At 46.8% G+C, this 24,303-nt stretch overlaps 1 protein-coding gene across 1 annotated transcript; it reads left to right on the forward strand.

Moving 5' to 3' along the window:
- The first annotated feature begins 1 nt into the window (after position 1).
- On the forward strand, positions 2-23,078 carry MMRN2 (multimerin 2). Its single transcript, XM_007955920.2, has 7 exons — positions 2-223; positions 15,123-15,251; positions 15,340-15,446; positions 15,634-15,714; positions 16,457-16,621; positions 16,770-18,575; positions 22,693-23,078. The coding sequence occupies exons 1-7, from the start codon at positions 60-62 to the stop codon at positions 23,076-23,078; spliced, it is 2,838 nt and encodes a 945-aa protein (XP_007954111.1). The 5' UTR covers positions 2-59.
- Positions 23,079-24,303: the final 1,225 nt, after the last annotated feature.

Raw genomic sequence — 24,303 nt, forward strand, 5'->3', positions numbered from 1 at the left:
ACTGGCAGTTTCTGGAGTCACTTGGCCAAGCCCAGCCTAAGCCTGTCCCAGTGGCAGAGATGATTCTGACACTGCTGCTTGGCCTCGGAGGACCCCTAGGATGGGGGCTTCTGGGGGCCTGTGCCCAGGCCCCTGATGCCAGGTTCTCTGGCCCACACATCTCCAGGTGGCCTGGCATCTGGGGTGCAGAGACTGAGGACATCAACAGTAATCCCAACAGACGGTAAGGAGGGCCTGGATCTCAGGGGAGGTCATGGTGTAGGATTTTCCTCCTGGCTCTGCCAATGAGCCTCAGTTGCTCATCTGTGAAATGAGCTAATATTATTCATCTGCTGGGACAGCTGGGGGAGCTCTGGTGGCATAGTGCCTAAGGCATTTGACTTCTATCCAGAAGGCTGGCAGTTCAAACCCACTAGCCACTACTTGGAAAGAAGACTGGGCAATCTACTTCCATAGAGATACTGCCTCAGAAACCCAAGGAGGGGTTGCTATGAGTCAAATCAACTCTATGGCAGTCAGTTTAGTTTGAGTTTTTTTGGGACAGCTGGGGGCGCTGAATGAGGTGCCAGGAGCTAAGCTCCTCTTTAAGCAACTATCCCAGCCAGCACTGGGCCAGGAACTCCAGAACTAGGATAAGGAGGATAGGGAGCTTCCTGCCTGACCTGTGGCAGGAAACTGGGCCAGGGCCATGGGTAGGGTAGGAGCAGCTTCTTGCCATCAGACACCCAGCATGGGATGCTGAGGGACTGAGGCTCCAGATATATCCCCTGGGCTAGCAGTGGCTCCTGCCCTTGAAAGAAAACCATTTCTGAAAGCCGAGCCCCAGCAAGGCCTGTGGGCTGGCCTGGCCCACATCAGGGAGGACCAGATGCTCCAGATGATGAGATTTTGACCCAACTGCTGAGGGGGACTGAGTGGGGCCGGCAGCCTGACATTGAGTGCCTAGCCCTGAACAGAGAGGTGCCCTGCTCTCCAGAGGCCCTGAGGCTTGATAGGCTTCAGCACCCCTCAAGAAGTGGGAACGGACCCAGGACAGCATTTCCAACTTCTCATTTGTCTAGGTTAGAGACTTTCCTGGGCCTGTGAGTCTGGGACCCTCCTCAGAGTTCAAGGGTAGCCTGGGGACCTCACTTCCAACATGCCCAATCAGAGCAGCCACTGTTTCCTTGGCTAGGCACTTGGCTAAGTGTTAGTTAATCCTCCCAACAGCCCCATTTACAGAGGAGGAGCCTTTAGCTCAGAGAGGCTAAGCACCATGCCCAAGGTCACACAGCAAAGGAGAGCCTGAACCAAGATCTGAATCTGGCCCCTGGAGCACTCAGAGGCAGTCCCCCTTAGATGCCTCTGTGTCCCCTCACACACACACACACACACACACACACACAGACTTGTGGGAGGGTGCCTTTATGATATGGAGGATGAGGGATCAGGTTACATCCACCAGGATTATCCATGTGCATGCCTGGTGTTCACCATTGCTTTGACCAAGAACTCTGCCTGATCTGTCTTATATTCAGCTTCTGACACTTCAAGACAGAATGTGTTTCTTAGGTTTGACCAGGGGGAGGAAGGAGGATGAAAATAATACCCTTCATGTGGGAGGGGCTGACAATGCAAGGAGGAGTGGCCTGAGAAGATTGACATTTGAGACACCATTTCCGCTCCTAGTTCTGATCAGGGCTGGAGATGCAAGGTGATTCTTTGAGGGGGAATCCAGCCACCTAGCTTTGATTTCAGGACTAGGGATGAAGCCTTCTCTCCCAAGGCACTTAGCTCCATGCCTTGCCTCCAGGCAGCCTTAGTCTCTTTGATGGGAGGGAGCCTTCCAGGACCATAGTGGATGCTCCCCTTTTCTTCACCCCTTTGACTGTGGGAGGTGTGGCATGTCTATAGTCCCAAGGAGGGAGGCTTGCCCATCAGGGACTACTTAGGGCCACTTGGCACCTCCCTGGACATCCTGGTATGGGAATGAGGGTGTGAGCAGAGCACACCAGCCCAGGAACACCTTGGCTCCCCGAGGCCCCAGTCCTGGGGTGTCCCAGAGACCCACAGGCCAACTAGGTTTCTTTATCACAGTGGCCCCCAGTCCCAGAACTTGTGTGAGTCCCCATTGGTCAGGCTAAGTTGCCAAGGTCCCCAGGGGCTGGTGAGAAAGGAAGGAAGCCCTGCTGGCTGACGGCTTCCTGACTTCCCGTTCTCCTGTGAAGGGAGAGATGGAAACAGGGAAGGGGGCAAGAGCAGAGCAAATAGGATCCCTTGCCCCTGGCTGCTCTACACTCATGCCTGGTGGGCTAGGCAGCCCCTCATCAGTATTATTCTTCACACCTGTTTCCTGAGCACTAGTCCAGGCTCCAAACACAGGCTCAGATAAGCCCTTTGAAGGACAGAGCAGACTTGGTTCCTGATCACAAAGAGTCCCCATGACTCTATATGTGAAAGAAGCATGTGGCCAGCTGCCTCCCCAGAGGTCCTGTGGGGCCTGGCATGGTGCACAGCTGCCCCATAGACCCAGAAGGAAAGGATTCTTCATTCCATACTGCCAGCTTTAGAGGGTTGGGGAGAGCTGCAGGATAGAATTTGGGCTTCTCACACCCAGACTTGCTTTCTGAATGGGAGTGAGTCTGTGATGGGGACGGACTCAGGCATTTTTCTTACAAACTTGCCAGGAGGGACAGAAGTGTGAATGTGCAGATACGGGAGTCCAACTGTCCAGCTTCCCACACCAGTATCAGGGTCCCCCTGACCCTGGCCCAGAGGAGTTGAGCATGTCACTGGCAGTCACAAAGGAACAGATGTAGAGTGCAGCCTGTGCTTTCTGGTCCACGCTGCAGCTTCAGGGCCTGTTCCCATTTTCAGAGGCTCAGGGCCCAGGGCATGAATGGGGAAGAGCCCTCCTAGGAACACAGTTCTGGAGCTCTGGGCTACATGCCCAAGGAGTCTCAGCCCCTCTGCTAAGGTCATTTCCTGCCTCAGGGACAAAGCCCTGTGAGTTCATGGCAGGAGGATTGAGGCCTCAGAAAGCAAGGATGTGGGGTTACTGGCTAGTTAAGAAATATTTAGGCACATCTATAATTCAGGAGGCTTAGCTAACAGCCCTTTGCATTTCAAGGCATTTTCTATCTTCCCCATACCCTTTATCTGTACCCTTAGAGAGGGCCAGGGAAAGGGAATCTTTGTATTTCTAGGACTAGAGGTTGGCAGGAGGGGGTAGGGCCCTCTTTGCTCAAGGTCATTGGGAGTCCAGGGAGGGGAAGAGGATGAGAACCCAGGCTTCCTACCTCTCATTTTAGAACCCCTGAGAGGTCAGTGGTGGATTAAGTTGGGGCAGGGATGTCAGAAGTCAAAGGCAGGCTCAAACAAGCTGGAGGGTCCCCTGCACTCACTCCAGGCTGGCAATGTCCCTCAGTAGACCAGCTCTGAGGGCACTAGCTTTGCCCCGAAGGGAGTACACAAAAATAGAGTATGCCTGAGATGAGAAGGGCGGCAAGGGGATGTAAACAATGTGGTTTTGGGCAAGCTGAGTTGGGGGCATGGAGTGCAGAGGGCCAGCAAGATGCTGCCAAGAACTGGAGGAAACCAAAGCAAAGGTCAGGAACATTCCCAAGGATTCTGGGCCAGCAGCCTATGCAATGCACAGGGAAGGTCTGCCAAGGGCAGGGAGTGTGGGCAGGGGGAGTAGCAGCTGTTGAGGGTCAAGGTTTGGGCAGGTCCAAACAGAAAGTTCCTCAGCAGGAAGGGTGGGTGGCACAGCTTCCAGTTCTGGGAGCTAGAGGTGGAAAGTCCCAGTCACTCCCTGGTAGACTGGATCAGACGTGACAGGGGTTCTTGCTTTCTAGACCTTCCACATCCAGCACTGGGGGCTGACCTTTTAGGAAGAACAGGTCAGAGGCTGTGCAAGGAATGGACATATGTTTAGAACAGTGTTTCTGAACCTCTCATTACTGATGTATTGGATGGGATAATTCTTTGTTGTTAGGGTTGGGGAGCTGTTCTGTGTATTGTGTAGCTGTCTAAGATGTTTAGCAGCATCCCCAGCCTCTACCCACTAGATGCCAGTAGCACCTCACCCTTGGGACCCCCTGATTTAATGTAATACTTTTCCCTAGGGCTGAGCCTATGTTCCAGAAGTTTCCAAGCCCAGGGTGGGGTAGGGGCTACAATTACTGGTTCTTGTGTAATGTGGTATACAGGCATCTCATCTATGGTTCCTGAGCTCCAGGTCAGCACTTTTACAGTCCACTGTTTATGCATAGAGTGAACATTCCTTCTTCCCATCCCAATTTTGATATGCCTCATTGACTATTTATTAACCCTTCAGGGACACTTTCTAGTTTCTGTTCCCTCTGGCTGGTTTGTCAAGTCCTGTGCCCATGCTCCACTGTTTTCATTACTTGTCTGCACAATATGTCTTTGTTTTTTGTTTTACTGTATTTTGTTGTTATTTGCCATTGAGTCGGCCCCAACTCCTAGCGACCCCTCCTTGGGTTTCCGAGGCAGTTATCACTACGGAAGTATATACATACATACATATGTGTGTGTGTGTGTGTGTGTGTGTGTATGTGAAACAGGAGCTCTGGTAGCATAGTGCCTAATGCACTTGACTGCTAACCAGAAGGCTGGCGGTTCAAACCCACCAGCCACTCCTCAGAAGGAAGATTGAGCAATCCTACTTCCGTAGTGATACTGCCTCGGAAACCCAAGGAGGGGTCGCTAGGAGTTGGGGCCGACTCGACGGCAAACAACAACAACAACATATATATGAAACATTGATCAACTGAATATTTTTTTTACATGTACAATTCAGTGGCATTGGTTACGTTCATCGTGTTGTGCAACCATCACCACTATTTCCAAATTATTACATCACCATTAACAAAAACTCAGTGCCCCTTAAGCAAAGATTCCCCCTTACCCACTCTTTCCTGTTCCTAGCAACCACGAATAATCTTTGGTTTCTATATATTTACCTATTTCATATAAGGGAGATCATATAATATTTGTCCTTTTGTGATTAACTTATTTCACTCAGCATAACGTTTTCAACATTTATCCATGAATGTAGGATTTCATTTCTTTTTATGGTTACATAATATTCTAAAAAATGGGCATTAGAAGAGAAACTCCTCACACATTGTTTGCCTATTGGCTATTTATCTGCATTTTGTCTTACAGAAGGAAATTATTATTTTTTTTAAACTTCATTTTTTAAATAGGGTCAGCAAACTGGCCTGCTGTCTGTTTTTGTAAATCAAGTTTGGAACATAGCCATGCTCATTCATTTATATACAGTCAGGGGCCGGTCAGGCACTACAACAGCAGAGCTGAGTAATTACAACAGAATACGTATGACACATAAAGCCTAAAACTGAGGCCAGCTTCATGGTCACTGTGTAGTTGCAAAGAGGTCTGCGTCCAGAAGGATCTCATGTTTGGTTATTGCTCTATTGTCACAGTGTTGAAATTCTTAATGCTTTTTGAATAAGAGGCCCTACATTTTTATTTTGTACTGAGCCCCACAAATTACATAGCCAGTCCTACGTGAAATATTTACTATATAGCCATTTACAGAAAATAGTTTGCTGACCCCTGGGTTAGAGTCAGCTACTTCTCCAAGGTTTGTTGAGACAGTCAGAAGTCCCAACTCTCTTTTGTCTTGAAATGACTTTCAACTCTTTAGTTGATTCTTTGGCATTTACCTCTATAGCTCTAAATAACATGCTTATAGTGATACTTCCTGGAAAGTAGCATTATCTTCTGATGATTCAACTTGCATTCCTCCCCTCATTCCAAACTGATGTATGTGCATGCACACATGCACACACACGACACATGCACCCACTCTTCCTATCCATCATGATCCCAGTATTCTCATTTTGAGTATTTACATTCATGTGACTACATATACTACTTAGGAGCCTTGAATCCTTTTTTTCCCTCTCATTTTTGTGTTTTTCCTCAAGTAAACAATTGTCTTGTGTGTGTGTGTTTTATTTTGCTTAGTTTTCTGTGTCTTGGTCACTGTCTTAATTATCTAATGCTGCTATAACAAAAATACCACAACTAGATGGCTTTAACAAACAAAAAGTTATTTTCTCATGGTGTAAGAAGCTAGAAGGCCAAAGTCAGTGCTGGTTCTATGGGAAGGTCCTTGTCTCCTTTCAACATCTGTGGGCCCGACATTCCTTGGAGATCTTCATGTGTCTTGGCATCAATCTTTCCTTGGGTCTAGAAGGTTTACAGCACAATGGCCCTGGGTGCAAAGGATATACTCCACTCTTGGCTCTTCTTTCTTGGTAATAGTGAGGTCCTTTTCCTCTCTGCTGTCTTCTCTTGCCTTTTGTCTCTTGTAAGATACAAGATATGACTCCAACAATGGTGTGACTTTAGTAAAGATATGACTTGAGTCATACCCTCTTGTAAGGCTGTGACTCAAGACACACCCTACACTGATCCTGCTTCATTAACATATAGAGGTTAGGATTGACAATATATCACAAAATGGAGGATAATTTACAAAATGGAGGACAATCACACAATACTGAGAATCATGGCCTAGACAATTTACACATATTTTGGAGGGACACAGTTCAGCCACGAACTCAGTTCTAAATGCTAAACCAGTTGTGCAAATCTCTAACACTCTCCCATTCATAAAGTGTTTGACCAATTTCATCTTCTTAGAGAAATCTCTCCCAGAGCCTCCAATCTGGACTAGTTGCTTCTTCTTCTTCTTCTTTTTTTAATTGTGATTTGGGTGAAAATTGACAGAGCAAATTAACTTTCCATACAGCAGTTCACATACACTTTATCTCATGACGTTGACCACAATTCACCACAATGCAACAGCTCCCCTCTCACTTCCTCCCGACAGTCACCTCTTCCCTGTGTCCACCCCTCCATGCACCCCTGCCCCCTGAGCTGTTTCCCTGTGCATAAGCAGCCCTTCTTTCTCCCATGATTGTTCTCCTCAAGGAGTATATTTACCTCAGGTAAATGTTCACCTCATATGCCTGTCTTTTGCTTGGCTGAAAGACACAGGTGTGGGTTTAATTCTGGACCTGAAGGGCAGCTAGGGGCCATAGTCTCAGTGGTTCCATCAGGCTCTATTGGGCCAGCAAACCTGGTTCCCCCCCTTTTTTTTCCAAATGATTTTGAGTTTTGTTCCACATTGTTCTCCCTCTCTATCCAGGATCTCCTATATAGATCCTCCTCTCAGTGGTTGCCATTGGTAGCTGAGCACCATCTAGTTCTTCTGGTCTCATAGTCATATATGCTGCAGAGCGCATGGTGTACCAGCCACTAGGACTAATTCTTTCCATGAATCTTTGGTTTCTTCATTCTTCTTTGCTCTGGACGAGGAGAGACCCATTGTTGCACCTAGATGGCTGTTTGTAAGCTTTTAAGATCCCAGTTGCTACTTGCCAAAGTAGGAGGTTTTGGGTTTTGTGTAGTTTGTTATGCCAATTGACCTTGTCCCCTGTGACTATGGTCCCGAGCCCACAGCTTCATGGACTAGTTGCTTCTTATATGCAGTGTACATCATTGCCTTTCACCATCTTCCTGGGGGTTCCCTTCATCTCGTATCTAACTTGGAATCTCTGTTTCCTGATCCCATGCTTTCCTTTCTTGATTTATTCTTTTGTTTTGTGAAACACTTCTTTGGACACCCAGAAAACCCTTTGCCATGGAGTTGATTCCAACTCATAGCAACCCCCACTGGGTTTCCAAGACTGTAAATCTTTACGAAAGTAGATTGCCTCATCTTCTTCCCAAGGAGCCGCTGATGGGTTTGCATCACTGACCTTCTTCTGGTTAGCAGCCAAATGCCTTACTTACCCACCTACACCACCAGAGCTACTTTCCTTGGGCACAGTGGTACTTAATCTGGGCTGCCCTTTAGAATGACCCAGGGAGCTTTAAATATGCTGATACCCAGGCTCCAATCCAAGAGAAGCTTATTTAACTGGCCTGGGGTGGAGCCCAGAGAATCTTATTTTTAAAGTGACACATGATAGTTTTAATGTGCAGGCAAGATTGAGAACCACTGCTTTAAACCTGTTGCCATCAAGTCAGTTCTACTCATAGTGACCCTATAGGACTGAGTAAGAGTGCTTCATAGGGTTACCAAGGCTATAATCCTCATGGAAGCAGACTGCCACATCTTTCTACAATGGAATGACAGGTGGGTTTGAACTACCAACCTTCTGATTAGCAGTCACTGTCCCACCAGGGCTCCAATCACTGGCCTGTTGTTGTTATGTGCCATTGAGTCCAACTCATAGCGACCCCTCCTTGGGTTTCTGAGGCAGTATCACTACAGAAGTAGATTGCCCAACCTTCCTTCTGGTTAGCAGTCAAGTGCCTTAGGCACTATGCTACCAGAGCTCCTATACTGGCCTTTGTTGTTGTTATTTGCCGTCGAGTTGGACCCGACTCATAGCGACCCCTCCTTGGGTTTCCGAGGCAGTATCACTACGGAAGTAGATTGCCCCATCTTCCTTCTGAGGAGTGGCTGGTGGGTTTGAACAGCTAGCCTTCTGGTTAGCAGTCAAGTGCCTTAGGCACTATGCTACCAGAACTCCTCTATACTGGCCTAGTAGCTCACTAATATCAAATAATATCAAATGGATTCTGATTCATAGCAGTCCTATGGGATGGAGCAGAAATGTCCCATAGAGTTTCCAAGGCTATTACTCTTTATAGAAGTTTACTGCTTCATCTTTCTCCTGCAGAGTGGCTGGTAGATTTGAACTGCCAACCTTGTGATTAGCAGTTGAGTGGTTTAACCACTGTGCCACCAGAGTTCCTATAAAGGACACAGGGTGGTCAATATTTTGAAATTTTGCTTGTTTGAAAATGTTTTTGTTTTGCCATCACATTGATTAATAGTTTGGCTTGGTGTAGGATTCCGGGTTGAAAATAATTTTCCTTCAGTATTTTGGATGCAATTCTCATATTGCTGTTGAGAAGTTTGAAGCAATTCTAATTACTAATCATTTTTTTGTGTATATGACTTGTTTTTTCTCACTGGAAGATTATAGAATCATATCTTTGTTTCCAGAGTTCTGAAATTTCATGATGTACCTTGATGTGGGTTTGCAGGTATTTGATTGTCCTTTTGAATCTGGAAATGCAAATGCTTTACTTCTGGGGTATTTTTTCTCTCTCTCTCTTTCTTTCTTTCTTTTTTTTTTCCTCTTCTTTCTTTCTTTTACAAAGTCCCATGCTTCCATGAGTCTGGAGCCATCTCAATGGATGCTGCTCCTGACACTAACTGTTAAAAGGTCTTGAGGGCAGCATCTTCTGACCTCCTCTAATTTCACAACAGGAAGATAGAATCACTATCAACAGCCCAAGGCTTATTCCTAAGAGGCTAGCCATACTGCCATACTGTTACCCTCCAACTTTATTACTAACTCTGACACCAGCTGTCCTCTGTTCTCTGCTGGTTTGATAATTCATTGCAATGGTCACATAGAACTCACAGACAATATTCATGATTATGGGGTTTATTATGGAAGTAATAGCTTACAATTCAGGTTCAAGAATGTGCTCACAATACAATTCTTAGATCAAGACAGTCTCCCCTCTGCTATGCCCTCTGGCTAGTCTCTCTGGCCCTTGGCCTCTCGGCCTGGCCTCTGCCCTGCTTGGGCGAGTGTTACAAGTCTCTTTTAGCTCTGCCAATAGGTACACCTATGTGCACCCCACCCCACCAGCAACCTTCTGCCTAAGGGCACTCAGCTTTCACACTCCATGGGCCTGTGAGCCCACTGCTCTGTCTCCTGCCTCTTGGTTCCTCTGCCACCATCTCTCAGCTGGAGTTCTCTCTCAGCCAGGAATTTCTCTGCTGGGTGTCTCTTCAGCCAAGGCGGTCTAGTACAGGGATCTCGGGTCCAAGGACATGCTCCACTTCACCTCCTGTTCTTCTGTATTGATGGCAGTGAGATTCCCTCCTGGGATATATTTTTAATTATTATTATTTTAAATCTCTCTCTCTTTTTTTTTTTTTTCTGGAACTCCTATTATTTGGATATTGTATCTGTAGGATTGGTTCTCTATTTTCCTTTTCTTTTCTGTTTTCTATTTCTCTATTTGTTCTTTTAGGGGCTTTCTTTAACTTTATTCTTTAACACTTCTATTAATTTTTTTTTTACTTTTGTTATATTTTTAATTTTCAAGTGTTCTTTTTGTTTGTTCTCTGAATGTTCTTCCTCTTATTTTTTTTTTTAAATATAGCTTCCTATTTTTGTGTTTTAAGTTATTTCTCTTACCAATCTGAGACTATTAATACAATTTTTATGGAAGTTCTCTTCTCCTTGCACAGTCTTAGTTTTCTCCAAGTTGATTTTTTCCTTTTTGCTAGTTTTGACCTTTCCCTTTTATAACAGAGATTTTCCTCAGAGGTGATCCTTGGATGTCTGCTCACTTAAGCATCATTGTTGTTGTTAGTTGTCATCGAGGAGTCGATTCCAACTCATGGTAACTTCATCTGTGAAGAATAGAACTGCTCCACGAGATTTTCAAGGTTGTAACCTTTCAGAAGCAGATTGCCAGGCCTGTCTTCCAAGACACCTCTGGATGGGCTCAAACTGTCAATTTTTTGGATAGTAGTCAAGCACTTAGCCATTTGTGCCACCCAGGTACTCCTACTTAAGAGTAGTGAGACTGAAATCTTGATTAAATCTATGAAAGTGTGGATGGGTTTTCTGATCTATTTTGCTATAGGATGCTCTGGTTGGACTACTTCTTTGGAGAACTCCAGCATCTTTTCGTCTTTCTTCTTGTTGTTAAGTGCCATAGAGCTGTCTCTGACTCATAGCGACCTTATGGACAACAGAATGAAACACTGCCCAGTCCTGTGCTAGCCTCATTATCCCTACCATACCTGAGCCCATTGCTGCAGCCACTGTGTCTATCCATCTCATTGAGGGTCTTCCCCTCTTTTGTTGGCCCTCCACTTTATGAAGGATGACATTCTTCTCCAGAGAATGGTCCCTTCTGACAACATGACCAAAGTAGGTGAGATGAAGTCTGGCCATTCTTGCTTCCAAGGAGCATTTCAGCTGCACTTCTTCCAGGACAGATTTGTTAGTCCTTTTAGCAGTCCACAGTACTTTCAACATTATTCACCAACACCACAACTCAAAACCATCAACTCTTCTTCTGTCTTCCCTAATCATTGCCCAGCTCTCACATGCATCTGAGGTGATTGAAAATACCATGGCTTGGGTTAGGCACATCCTAGTCTTTAAGGAGGTATCTTTGCTCTTCAGCACTTGAAAGAGGTCTTCTACAACTGATTTGCCCAATGCAATACATCTTCTGATGTCTTGACTGCTTCTTCCATTGGCATTGATTATAGAACCAAGTAATACGAAGTCTTTCACGTCAATCTTTTCTCCATCTATTGTGATGCTGCTTACTGGTCCAGTTGTGAGGATTTTTATTTTCTTTATGTTGAGGTATAATCCATACTGTAGACTATAGTCTTTAATTTTCATCAGTAAGTGCTCTAAGCCATCCTCACTTTCAGCAAGCAAAGTTGTGTCATCTGCATATTGCAGGTTGTTAATAACCCTTCCTCCAATCCTGATGCCACATTCTTCATATTGTCCAGCTTCTCAGGATATTTGCTCATCATACAAGTTGAATAAGTATGGTGAAAGGATACAACCTTGATGCATTCCCTTTCTGATTTTAAACCATGCAGTATCCCCTTGTTGCATTGGAATGACAGCCACCTGGTCTATGTACAGGTTCCTCATGAGTACAATTAAGTGTTCTGGAATTCCCATTCTTCTCAAAGTTGTCCATAATTTGTTATGATCCACACAATCGAATGCCTTTGCATAGTCAATAAAACACAAGTAAACATCTTGTATTCTTAACTTTGAGCCAAGACCCATCTGACATCACCTATCCCTTGCTCCAAGTCCTCTTCTGAACCCAGCTTGCATTTCTGGAAGTTTTCTGTCAATACACTGCTGCAACTGTTTTTGAATTATCTTCAGCAAAATTTTACTTGCATGTGATATCAGTGATATTGTTCAATAATTTCCACATTCTGTGAGATTACATTTTTTTGATATGGGTACAAATATGGATCTCTTCCAGTCAATTGGCCAGGTAGCTTTCTTCCAAATCTCTTGGCATAGCCAAGTGAATGCCTCCAGCACAGCATCTATTTGTTGAGACATTTCAGTGGGTATTCCGTCAATTCCTGGAGCTTTGTTTTTCACCAATTCCTTCAGTGCATCTTGGACTTCTTCCTTCAGTACCATTGGTTCTTGATCATATGCCACCTCCTGAAATGCATGATCATCTACCAATTCTTTTTGGTATAGTGACTCTGTGTATGCCATCCATCTTCTTTTGATGTTTCCTACATCATTCAACATATTGCCCATGGAATCTTTCAATATTGCAATTCAAGGTTTAATTTTTTCCTCAGTTCTTTCAGCTTGAGAAATGCTGAGTGTATTCTTCCTTTTTGGTTTTCTAACTCCAACTCTTGGCACATTTCATTATAATATTTGACTTTGTCTTCTAGAGTTGCTCTTTGAAATCTTCTGTTCAGCTCTTTTATCCTGTTGATTCTCCCATTTGCTTTAGCTACTCTCCGTTCTAGGGCAGGTTTCAGAGTCTCCTCTGACATTCATTTTGGTCTTTTCTTCCTTTCCTGTCTTTTTAATGACCTTTTGTTTTCTTCATGGATGATGTTGTTGATGTCACCCCACAATTCTTCTGGTTTTTGGTTATTGGTGTTCAAGGCATCAAATCCATTCTTCGGATGATCTCTAAATTCATGAGGGATGATATCAAGGTTATATTTTGGCTCTCATGGAGTTGTTTTAATTGTGTTCAGTTTCAACTTGAATTTGCATATGACCAGTTGATGGCCTATTTCACAATCAGCTCCTGGTCTTGTTTTAGCTGAACATATTGAGCTTATCCATCCACAGATGTAGTCAATCTGATTCCTGTGTACCCAGACTGGCAAAATCCATGTGTATAGCCACCATTTGTGTTGTTGAATAAAGGTATTTGCAATGAATAAGTCATCAGTCTTGCAAAATTCTATCATGCAATCTCCAGCATCATTTCTATCATCAAGATCATATTTTCCAACTACCAGTTTTGCATTCCAATTACCAGTGATAATTAACACATCTTGAGTTGGGTCATTTTCCTGAAAGTCTTTTCCAATCTGTTGCCACGGAGGTAAAGGCTGCCTGACAGACTTCTGGAAACCAACTGGAGGTAGGCTGGGGGCTGGGAGGTCTCAGCATTCAAAACACATATGGTCACTCAATCCCCTTCAATCTCTTACCTCTGCCCTCCTCGGCATCATCCTTATACGACTGCACTGGATGGCCCAGTACAGAAACCATCATCAGAGAATAAAATACCAGCCCCCAAATAGCCACTCCATCACCATGGCCCAGGAATTGTGTCTTCTAATGTCTCACAAATATGACTATTTCTTTCTGTATTCATCATCATCACCTCAGTCCAAGCCACCATCATTTCTCAACTAGATCCTTGCAACAACTGGCTAAGTCTTCTCCTACCTACTCTTTCTGTGCCTACTCTTTTCTGAGCTAGGGTGGCTGATTTATGTCATTTCTATGCTTATCCCCCCATGTCTCCATAACTTCTCATGCCCTCAGGACACAGCTACTTATCTGGCACTCAAGTTCTTCATGTTCTGACTTCTTTCCTCTTAGCCCTGCCCTTACTCCATAGTCTGTACCTTCATGAGCCCCATACACCTCTGGGCCACAGATCTTCCTGCTTCATCTTATTCTCTCCATTTAAGACTCAAATCAATTATCACCTCCTCCTGAAAGTCCTTCAGGCTCCTAGACTTCTCTTAGTTGGTCCTAGCACTTATCCCACCACTGGAGACTGGCAGCTCCCCTTTGGGACCCCAAGGGAAAGCCTGTGTTTTCATCTTGACACTCTAAGTGCTGAGCTTGAGCCCAGCACAGAGCACTAAGAGCTTCTGAGCTGCACTGAGCTACATATAGAGGTCATTGTCACATGGAATTTGAGAGAGTTTTGTTCTGGGAGCTGACTGCTGGACCACTGACTCCATTAAGCCTGCCTACCATGTCAGCAAACATGGAGCATCCCTCCTCTCCCAAGACATACCACAGTACATGCTGGTGATGGACATAGATGGAGGAACTACCCCTACTAAGGGTTCCAAATGCAGAGTGTGCCCTCCAAGCCACTCCTGAGGGAGTCCAGTGCAGGCTGTGTCCAAGGGAGGAGACAGCTCATCTAGCTGCCTTAACCTAAATAATATGCCATTATTTGAAAGTCAATTCGTATAATAGCACTATGGAGCATGGCTTGGAGGAGGTGCCCTCCCTGAGCAAGGTTTCTGGCAATGAAGGATGTGAGTAGTAATGGGGCCAGGCTGCTAGGGTAGCCAGAGTGGGGCCACGAACCCCCATTCTCTGAGTGCCTATTAGGAGTATTCCTTAGCTCAGCATGAGAAAGGTATTTGTATTTCCAGGTATAGATGGGAAAGTGGCACTCTTGCTGAATGCCACATGCCTAAGGCATTTGACTGCTAACCAGAAGGCTGGTGCTTCAACCCACCAGCCACTCCTTGGAAGGAAGGTTGGGCAATCTACTTCTGTAGTGATACTGCCTCAGAAACCCAAGGAGGGGTCAATATGAGTTGGATCCAACTCGATGGCAGTGAGTGAGGTCCAGGTCCAGGACTCTCCAGCCCCAGCTGCATCAGGCAGCCTCCCTTCCACCAGGAGAAACAGTGAGTCATTCTGGCTCTGCCACTAACTTTGCTGTGTGATTTTGGGACACTCTTTAGCTTCTCTGTCCTGACCCATGCGTGGCTCCTGCAAGTCAGTGGAGCAGGTGCTTTCCCAAGCAGGGTTTGTAGTGTTTGATGTTGAACTGGGGGGATAATGCAGATGCTCCCTTCTCCTCAGAGCTAATGGATTCCAGAAACCTCAGCACTGGTGGTGGTGGTGAGAGGTGCTCTGCCTGGCCCCTACTGTGGGCCTCTAGGAGGGTGGGGTGGGGTGGGGTGGCTTGGGTATCACTCAGCAGCCTTTCCTTTTGTTCAGTTTCTGATTTTTTTCTAGTAACTGGTGCCCTTATCAGAAGTCCAGGCTGGTCACTTTTGTAGCTGCTTGCAAAACAGAGAAATTTCTCATCCACTCACAGCAGCCGTGTCCACAGGGGGCTTCCAACTGCCAGAAAGTCAAAGTCATGTGAGTAGGGAGTGCGGGACATTCTTCTGGTCACCTCAGCTTGCTTCCCCCACCAGTAGATGAGCCAGCTCTCCCCACTCCCCATCAGGTACCGAATGGCCTCCAAGCCGGTTTACCAGGTCAAGCAGAAGGTGCTGGCCTCTGTGGCCTGGAGATGCTGCCCAGGCTACATGGGCCCCAACTGCCTGGACAATGGTAGGGTTCTCATAGCCCATTCCACCCCACCCCACCCCAACTTGCCCTGCCACAGACACCTATTCTCCAGAGCTACCCCCTCCCACCTCAACCTCTGACCTCAGACTTCAGAGGCTATGTAGAGCCTCAGCTCCACAGGTCAGTGTTCCAAGCGACCCCATCCCCACCCCAGCCCTGCTCTCTGCAGATCCCGCGGCACCCCCTGAGCCTGCAGATCCAAGTGATGGTCAGAAGGAACCTTGGCAAGGGCCAGTCAGCTCTGGACATGGTGTGTTGCTTTCCTGGGAAGGTGGGTCAGTCCCCTTGCAGTTCCTGGTCTGGCTGTGCAGGAGAGGTGGTGAGGCAGAGCCCCAATGCCTGAGCTCTTTTGCCTCTGATGGGGCAGATTCATTTCAGGAAAACCATCCCCTTGGAATCAGTAGAGGCTCACTCCTGGCTCTCACTGCTCTGTCCAACCCCACCCCCTTCCACCATCCAGAGCCCAGGCTCACTACTCTGGCCTGCAGAGTACATACGTCCTTTGCCTAGGAGGACAGCTTCATCTGGCACCTTCCTTGCCGCCTGAACCACACAAGCCTTCCCACTTCCCACTTCCCAAAGCAGGAAGTTATGCTATTCTCAGCCTTGGGGTCAGCACAGATGAAACCACTAAGAGACAGCATTTGTAGGGTTTCTCAAGGTTGGGACCAAGGTTGGGATGGTATATAAGTTCACCATATGATCAACTCCTATTGCTGCAAAGGCTGCTTAGAACTGTATGTTTTGAGGCCATGTCTATATGGTCGAGGAGGACTAAGTATGATTGATATGTCTTCTCTGTGTGTGGGAGGCATCATCAGGATTCCATTGCCATTTATTTGTCCTTCCTGGGCTAAAGGCCCAATATAGACTCCTGCTCACAGGGTGTCAGTGCACCTCCCTGCTCCCAAGCCCCAAATCTTCTCTGTCCCTTGTGATCTGACCAGGTCTGGTTGATAAGCCATTGGCACTGACCTCTGACATGTATTCAGGCCACCCAGTTGCAGAGACCAGTAAGGTGGCAATGGAGCAGGAACACCAGCTGGGAGATCTCCAGAATGACCTTCACCAGGTGGTCAGTGGCCTCCCAGGTCTATGGACAGCCCTAGCAAGTAACCTCACAGTGGCCATAACTGAAGCAAATCAAACTGAGCTTGGTGAGTGCCTGGTCACATCAAAGATGATAAGTGGAGGGGAGGTAGGAATTCCCCAAAGCTCAGAGGGTCCCTCTGACCCCTGCAGGCCACTTGGGAAAGGGTGTCCATTCCTATAGCATGTTTATAAACATGTACCTGTTGCCTGCAGAGTTGCCTGGCAGATCTCTGGAGCAAGTGCTGCTGCCCCATGTGAATGCCTTTCTGCAAGTGCATTTCAGCCCCATCTGGAGGGGCTTCAATGAAAGCCTGCACAGCCTTTCCCAAGCCATAAGAAACCTGTCTCTTGACGTGGAGGCCAATCGCCAGGCCATCCAGAAAGTCCAGGAGAATGCTGTAGCTGGAGCTGACTTCCAGGAGCTTGTTGCCAAATTTGAGAGCAAGGTGCAGGATAATGCCCAAAAAGTGGGCCAGCTGAGACAGGACATGGAGGGCCATCTGCATGCTCAGCACCTCTCCCTGCACCATTCCCTTGAGGAGGTCCAGATCAATGTAGACACCAAGTTGAAACAGCTTCACAAGGCCCAGGAGCTCCTGAGGGCCAACGGTAGCCTGGTGGTAATGGCTGAAGTAGGGGTAGGGGTAAGGCCAGAGCCAGAGAGTCTGCAGGCCAGGCTAGGACAGCTGCAGAGGAACCTCTCCGCCCTGCATATGGTCATAGGCCTCAGGGAAGAGGAGGTGCAGAGTGCCTTAATGGACATCAGGACAACCCTGGCTCGGCACATGGACGAGATCAAGGAGTTGTACTCAGAATCAGACGAGACCTTCGATCAGATCAGCAAGGTGGAGCGGCAGGTGGAGGAGCTGCAAGTGAATCACACAGCACTGCGTGAGCTCCGGGTGATCCTGATGGAGAAGTCGCTGATCATGGAGGAGAACAAGGAAGAGATAGAGCGGCACCTCTTAGAGCTCAACCTCACCCTTCAGCACCTGCAAAGTGCCCATGCCGATCTGATCAAGTATGTTAAGGACTGCAATTGCCAGAAGCTCTACTTGGACCTGGACGTCATACGGGAGGGCCAGCGTGACACCACTCGGGCCCTGGAGGAGACCCAGGTGAGCCTGGAAGAGCGGCGCCAACTCGACGGCCCCGCGGTGCGCGCCCTGAGGGCCGCCATGGAGGACCTCTCGCTGGCTGTGGACGCACAGCGGGCCGAGGGCGAGCGGGCGCGGGCCGACAATGCCCGGTTGCGCAGCCAGCTGCAAGCGCTGCTTCGCGAGGTGGCCGCGGTGCAAGCCGCAGAAGAGCTGATAGGTCGCAACCTCCGCCAGCTCAACAGCTCATTTGGGGCGCTGCTGGAGGATGCGCTGCGGCACGAGGCGGTGCTGGTCGCCCTCTTTGGGGAGGAGATGATGGAGGAGATGTCAGAGGAGGCGTTCGGCCCGCTGCCCCTGAGCTACGAGCAGATCCGGCTGGGTTTGCAGGAGGCCGCAAGTGGGCTGCGCGATCAGGCACTCGGTTGGGCCGCCCTAGCCACCCGAGTGCGTGTCCTGGAACGGGTGGCGGGCAGCTGGCAGGACCGGGTGGGGCAGGAGCCTAGCCCCGAGAAGCCTCACGAGGAGGGACCTAACCCCAGCCCCAGGGACCTGGCTGTCCTGAAGGGGGCTCTCCAGCGCTTGGACGCCCAGGTCCAGCGGGCCGCACGGTGCTGCGAGGCCTCCTGGGCAGCCGCCCTCAACAGCTCGCTCGAAGGCCTTCAGGGTACCATCTCCATTACCCAGCAAGGCTTGGAGAGGCACCAGCTGCTATTCCACAGTCTCTTTGGAAACTTCCAAGGGCTCCTGGCAGCCAACATCAGCATAGACCTGGGGAAGCTGCAGGCCATGCTAAGCAGGAAAGGGAAGAAGCAGCAGAGAGGCCTGGAAGCTCCCCGAACCCGGGACAAGAAGCAGGCACAGTCTTGGGCAGACACCCCAGGCAAAGGCCGTGTCCTGGCAGCAGAGCTGATGGAGGCAGGTGAGCTCGGGGGGAGACTGGTAAATCTAGGAGAATGGGCTATCTGGGAGCAATTCCTTGGACTTGGGGGATATGGAAGAAAGAGAACAGGATAGTGCCCTTAGTTACTATGACTCAGGCTCCCACCTCCCATTCAGGCCTGGGGGCCTCTTAAGCTATCTAGAATATGTTGCTTTCCAATCGCCCAGACTTCTATTCATGGCAACTCTATGTTCAACAGAGTGAAATGCTGTCCAGTCTCACACCAGCCTCATCAATGTCCACATGCATAAGTTCATTGTTACCTTCCCACCTAGGGGTTTCTCTCATCTTCCAGCACTATATTGAACAAAAATTCTGTTGTGATCCAGAGGGTTTTCACTAATTTTTAGAAGTAGATTAGCAGGACTTTCTTCCTAGTCTGTCTTAGTCTGGAAAGTCGGCTGAGACCTGTCCACTATGGGCGACACTGCTGGATTTTGAAATACTGGTGGCATACCTCCAGCATGACAGCAACATACAAGCCATCATAGTATGACAAACTGATAGATGGGTGGTAGACTTAGAGGATAGCATGGCAGAAGTCACTATTTGTATTCGTTCTCTGCACAAACTCTTCTCGCTGCTCTGTGCTAGGTCCTGTGCAGTGCCTTTCTTGGATTTTACCACATGGAATCACCACAGCAGCTCATGAATTATCACCACCATTTTATCTGTAATGAGACACAGAGCGGGAAATGTCTTGTTCACATAGATGTAAGCGGCACAGAGACCTGAATCTAGGTTCGCTGCCTCTTCCATTCCCTGCTGCCCTCTGAAAGGCCCTTATAATGGCTAGTCCCCATAGGTCCCTGAGGACATCTCCCTGAGTGGGCCCTAGGACAGGACCACTTGGCTCTGTAATTTGTTGACTCTTCTGCCAGAGGCTGAGGATTTGTCCTGGGAACCACTTCCTCACCCAGTTACAGGGCTGACATAAGGCTGCCATGTGGGCTATATATACACTGGTGCCACCTGGAATAGAAGTCCTTAGCCTTGCTGAAAGTCCTTCCCCACAAATATGCTCCCACTGGTCCTCATTATGGCTCAGGAGTTCTGTGTCTCCTCAAGAACAGCCTGAAGCTATGGGAAGGACACAGGCCCTAGAGTCACTGACTTACCCTGGTGTCTTCCTCTGTAAAATGGGAAAATTATTACATTATTAAAGGGTTGTAATGAAGATAAACAGATAACATTTACTATATACTAACACAGGCTTACAGCCACAATGCTTCATAGAAACAAGGATGGCAAGACTTTGGCTTGCTTACTTTGGACACGTCATCAGGACAGAGCAATCACTAGAAAAGGTCATTATGTTTGGTAAAGTAGGTCAGTAAAAATGAGGGAAACCCTCAATGAGATGACCCAATACCCACAACAATGGACACAACAATGATCATGAAGATGGTACAGGAGTGGGCAGTGTTTTGTTCTGTTATACACAAGGTGGTATGAGTCAGAGGTGACTCAGTAACAACTGACAACAACACAGGCTTCCATATCGTAGGAATCCAGTCAATGTTTCCTGTTTCCCCAGCATTTTCAGTACTGAGGCTGTGTGCCAGTCTCTCTATATTAACTCTTCCATCGTTTTTTCCTCTTGAGAGTAGTTTAAGGCCTCAATATGTCCACTTCTCTTTATTTGTCTTGCAGCAAATCTGTAGGGCTTGAATGTGTGCCCTTGCCTGGAGGGAAGCTTGTTCTCAGCTTGTCTGCTAGCAAATTAGTGAAGCACAACCCTGACAGGCTGAAGGGCATGTTGGGTTCACTGGAGAGGGTCCCAAGGAGGTCTGGACTCCAAGGTGCAGGCAGGCTGACAGGAACCAAGTGAAAGGAGATCAAATACCAGCAGAAGCCACCCTAGTCTGGCCTTCCTTATGCTGAGTTAGAGCACCACCTCCTGGATTCTGGGAGAACTGCAGTGCCAGCCACTGACAATCTTGACAATCTGACATAAATAGGAAAACTATATTGAACTCTGCAATGCTCAAAACACTTCCACAGCTACAGTGGAAGAGTATTATTATTATTATTATTATTTCATTTAAAAAAAAGTTTGTTTTTTTCATTTAAAAGTTTGTTTCTGGACAAGGAGACAAAGGGCTAGGACTCTAGTTCTGGTATCTAAGTCACTAACTGCTAGGCAAATTGTTCCTCTTTTAAGCCTTGGTTGCAACCCCTGAGAACTGGGGAGCTTGGTCATAATAATCCCCCCTGAGGGAGTATGGGAGGAGCATGACTTTGTTGGTGGAAAGGACAATGTCATAGCTGGGACCCCAGTGGGACTTTCAAACTTGCTATTCTGACCCTCTCCTCCCCTGCCTGGCTTCCTGGCTTCCTGGCTAGGTAACCTGACTAATCCATTCCTCACTCTCCACAGACATCATGCCTCCTCTGTCTCCATATTGCACAAGTGTTTTTCTCTGTCTCATCCTACCAAGGCTGTCTGAAGTGATCCTTCAAGTGTGGAAATGTAGGAAGAATACTAGCAACAAGCAGACCTATGGTTGGCTCCCAGCTTGGCTGTTAGTTGTGTGATCTGGAGCAAGCAGCATTCCTTCTCTGGGCCACATTTATCCCATTTATAATCCCAGGACTCTGTGAAACTTGTTTTGAAAACTAGGTTAAAAAACCCTGAGTTTTCTTCTCTGGTACCTTCTCCATCCTTTCTTGAAGTACCTGTGCTGAACATTCAAAAGAAGCACCTTTCACTACTTCTTACTTATCTCACTGGTCGTGGTGGTACCTCAAGATTCCTGGCAGGTAGCAGTAGCCTGGGTGTCAGATACCTGGGTTCCTGTTCCAACCTGTCATTTACAAACCATGTAGCTTTGGGCAACAACTTAAGTCCTATAGGTCTCAATTTTCTCAGTCCTTAAAGCAGGGATTCTTGTCTTTCAAGGATGTTGGAAGGAAAAGGGATCAAATGAGAAAATGCTTTGTTAAAATGTATACCAGTCTAACAGGCATATGAGTTGAACATTTACATTAGGTAGATACAGTTCTTGGAGAGATCAATCATGGGAGAATAGAAGGGCTGTGTATGCACAGGGAGACAGCTCAGGGGGCAGGAGTGCACGGGAGGGGAGGACACAGGGAAGAGGTAACTATGGGGAGGAAGTGGGAGGGGAGCTGTTGCACTGTGGGAAATTCTAGTCAATGTCATGAGACAAAGTGTATGTGAGCTGCTGTATGGAAGATGAATTTGCTCTGTAAACTTTCACCCAAATCACAATAAAATTCTTTCTTAAAAAAATGTACACCAGTCTAGACAACAGACTTGGATCTTTCCTTCTTCTAATCAATGAAATACTAAGAACTGGCCATTTAGTTTCCTCTCCCTGAGTTGCTATTGAGAATGGCTGTTACCAGTCAGTGACCTATTTGTTTTTTTCTTTTTTATTATTTTTGAAAATATCAAACTGGAAAAAAAAAAAAAAAAGCCCTACTCACTGCCATTGAGTTGTATCTGACTCATAGCAACCCCTCCTTGGGTTTCCGAGGCAGTATCACTACACAGCAAAATATACACCAATTCAACAATTTCTACATGTACAATTCAGTGACATTGATTACGGTCTTCAAGTTATGCAAACATTCCCACCCTCTTTTTCCAAACTGTTTCTCCCTCCACATAAACTCACTATCATCTAAGCCTCCCATCTAACCTTTAGGGTTGCAGTTGTCAGTTTGATCTCATATAGATAGTTCATGAAAAGAGCACAATAATCATGGCAGGCATTTTTTACTAATAAAGCTAAACTATTGTTTGGTTAAAGAAGATCTAAGGGGTATTTTTAAGGTTTAAAGATTATCTCAAGGCAATAGTTTTGAGGGTTCATCCAACTTTCATGGCTCCAGAAAGTCTGAATTCCATTAGAATTTGAAATTTCTTTTGTGTTTCTCCCCTTTTGATCAGGATTCTTCTATAGAATCTTTGACTAAAATATTCAGTAGTGGTAGCCAGGCACCATCTAGTTCTTCTGGTCAGTGACCTATTTCTAATGTTATCAAGGTGAGGAAGGGTCTCAGGGTTTAGCTTTCTATCCCAGGGAGAGAGACCCTAGTCTCTGAGCACTTTCCTTCTGCATTTCAGGTTCCCCTGTGGCCTTCTATGCCAGCCTTTCAGACGAGATGGCTGCTCTACAGACTGTGAAGTTCAACACCACTCACGTCAACATTGGCGGCAACTACTTCCCTGAACACGGCTACTTCCGAGCCCCTGAGCGTGGGGTCTACCTGTTTGCAGTTAGCATTGAATTTGGTCCAGGGCCAGGCACTGGGCAGCTGGTATTTGGAGGTCGCCATCAGACTCCAGTCTATACCACTGGGGGGCAGAGGGGTGGGAGCACAGCAACAACCTTTGCTATGGCTGAGCTGCAAAAGGGTGAGAGGGTGTGGTTTGAGTTAACTCAGGGATTGGTGACAAAAAGAAGCCCACTAGGCTCTGCATTTGGGGGCTTTCTGATCTTCAAGACTTGAACACAGAACAGCTCTGATCAGGTATCATGGACTTGCCCAGCTCCTCCTGGCCTGGGGCTCTGGCCAGGGATGTTCTGAGCTCTTCCCTGAAAACATCCTGAAGGATACTGTCGCCTCCCTGTAGACACATTGGGTTTGGGTATTTCTTAATGATAGGACTGAAATGCTTCTTTTTGGGTGGGACCTCGCATGAAGGAACTGTGAACCCTCACTTGGACTCCAGTTCTTTGTCACACCGTTGTACTACCTAGTTTCTTTGGTGTTCTGCTCTAGTGGTTGGAAACATTTGTACAACACTCTCAACCTTTCTCCCATTTCCTCTTCTTAATTTTATGCTAGAAAGTCATTCTTTCCCAGTGGAAATATGTTTAAGATAGAGAAGACATTCTGGACAATATTGTTCATTCTAATTCTGAGGGAATCCAGACTCCAGCCACCACAGAGCAGTACAATAAAATCAACTCATGGTCAGTCACCAACAGTCAGAAATGGAGACAAGGGAAATAAAATTAGTATCCATCCTGAGTTTCAGTCATTCCTTGCATTTACCTGTAATTTTAACTTAATTTCTTTTTCTCCTTGCCTCATAAAGGGTAAAAGCCTCTTAGGCCAAGACATGCCAAACATCACCCTTTTTACTTCCTTCAGTAGATTACAACCATCCTAATTCTTCTTAGCATTTCCAGCCAGAGCAGGTGTTGAGGGAAGAAGTGATGGAAGACTGTACGAATCTCCCTCAATCATGATCCATTTTGGAATAAAGTGATGTTCTTCAAATCACTCCCTGGTTTACTTTTGGAGCACCAACGTATTTCGTAAAGTAGGTAGAAATATGTGGCAAAATGAAACTATTTGGGATAAATATGTCTTTCGTTATTCCAGGCTGTTTTTGTTTTCAGTTTCAGTTCATTCTACATAAGATATTCTAAGGCCTCCTCAGTAGGCAATAATATTAATACTATACTAGATAGTGATGGCTCAGAGTTGTAATTATTCCAGCATTATTAAGACTTGGTTTTTAAAACATTAAAGATCCTGTAGCATAGTGCCTAAGGCACTTGACTGCTAACCAGAAGTCTGGCGGTTCAAACCCACCAGCCACTCCTTGGAAGGAAGGTTGGGAAATCTACTTCCATAGTGATACTGCTTTGGAAACACAAGGAGGGGTCTCTATGAGTCAGATCTGACTCCACGGCAGTGTGTTTGGTTTTTTTTGGTTTTATAG

This window comes from Orycteropus afer, unplaced genomic scaffold, assembly GCF_000298275.1.
Source record: "Orycteropus afer afer isolate SDZICR_OR568_19922 unplaced genomic scaffold, OryAfe1.0 scaffold00547, whole genome shotgun sequence".
Lineage (NCBI taxonomy): Eukaryota > Metazoa > Chordata > Mammalia > Tubulidentata > Orycteropodidae > Orycteropus > Orycteropus afer.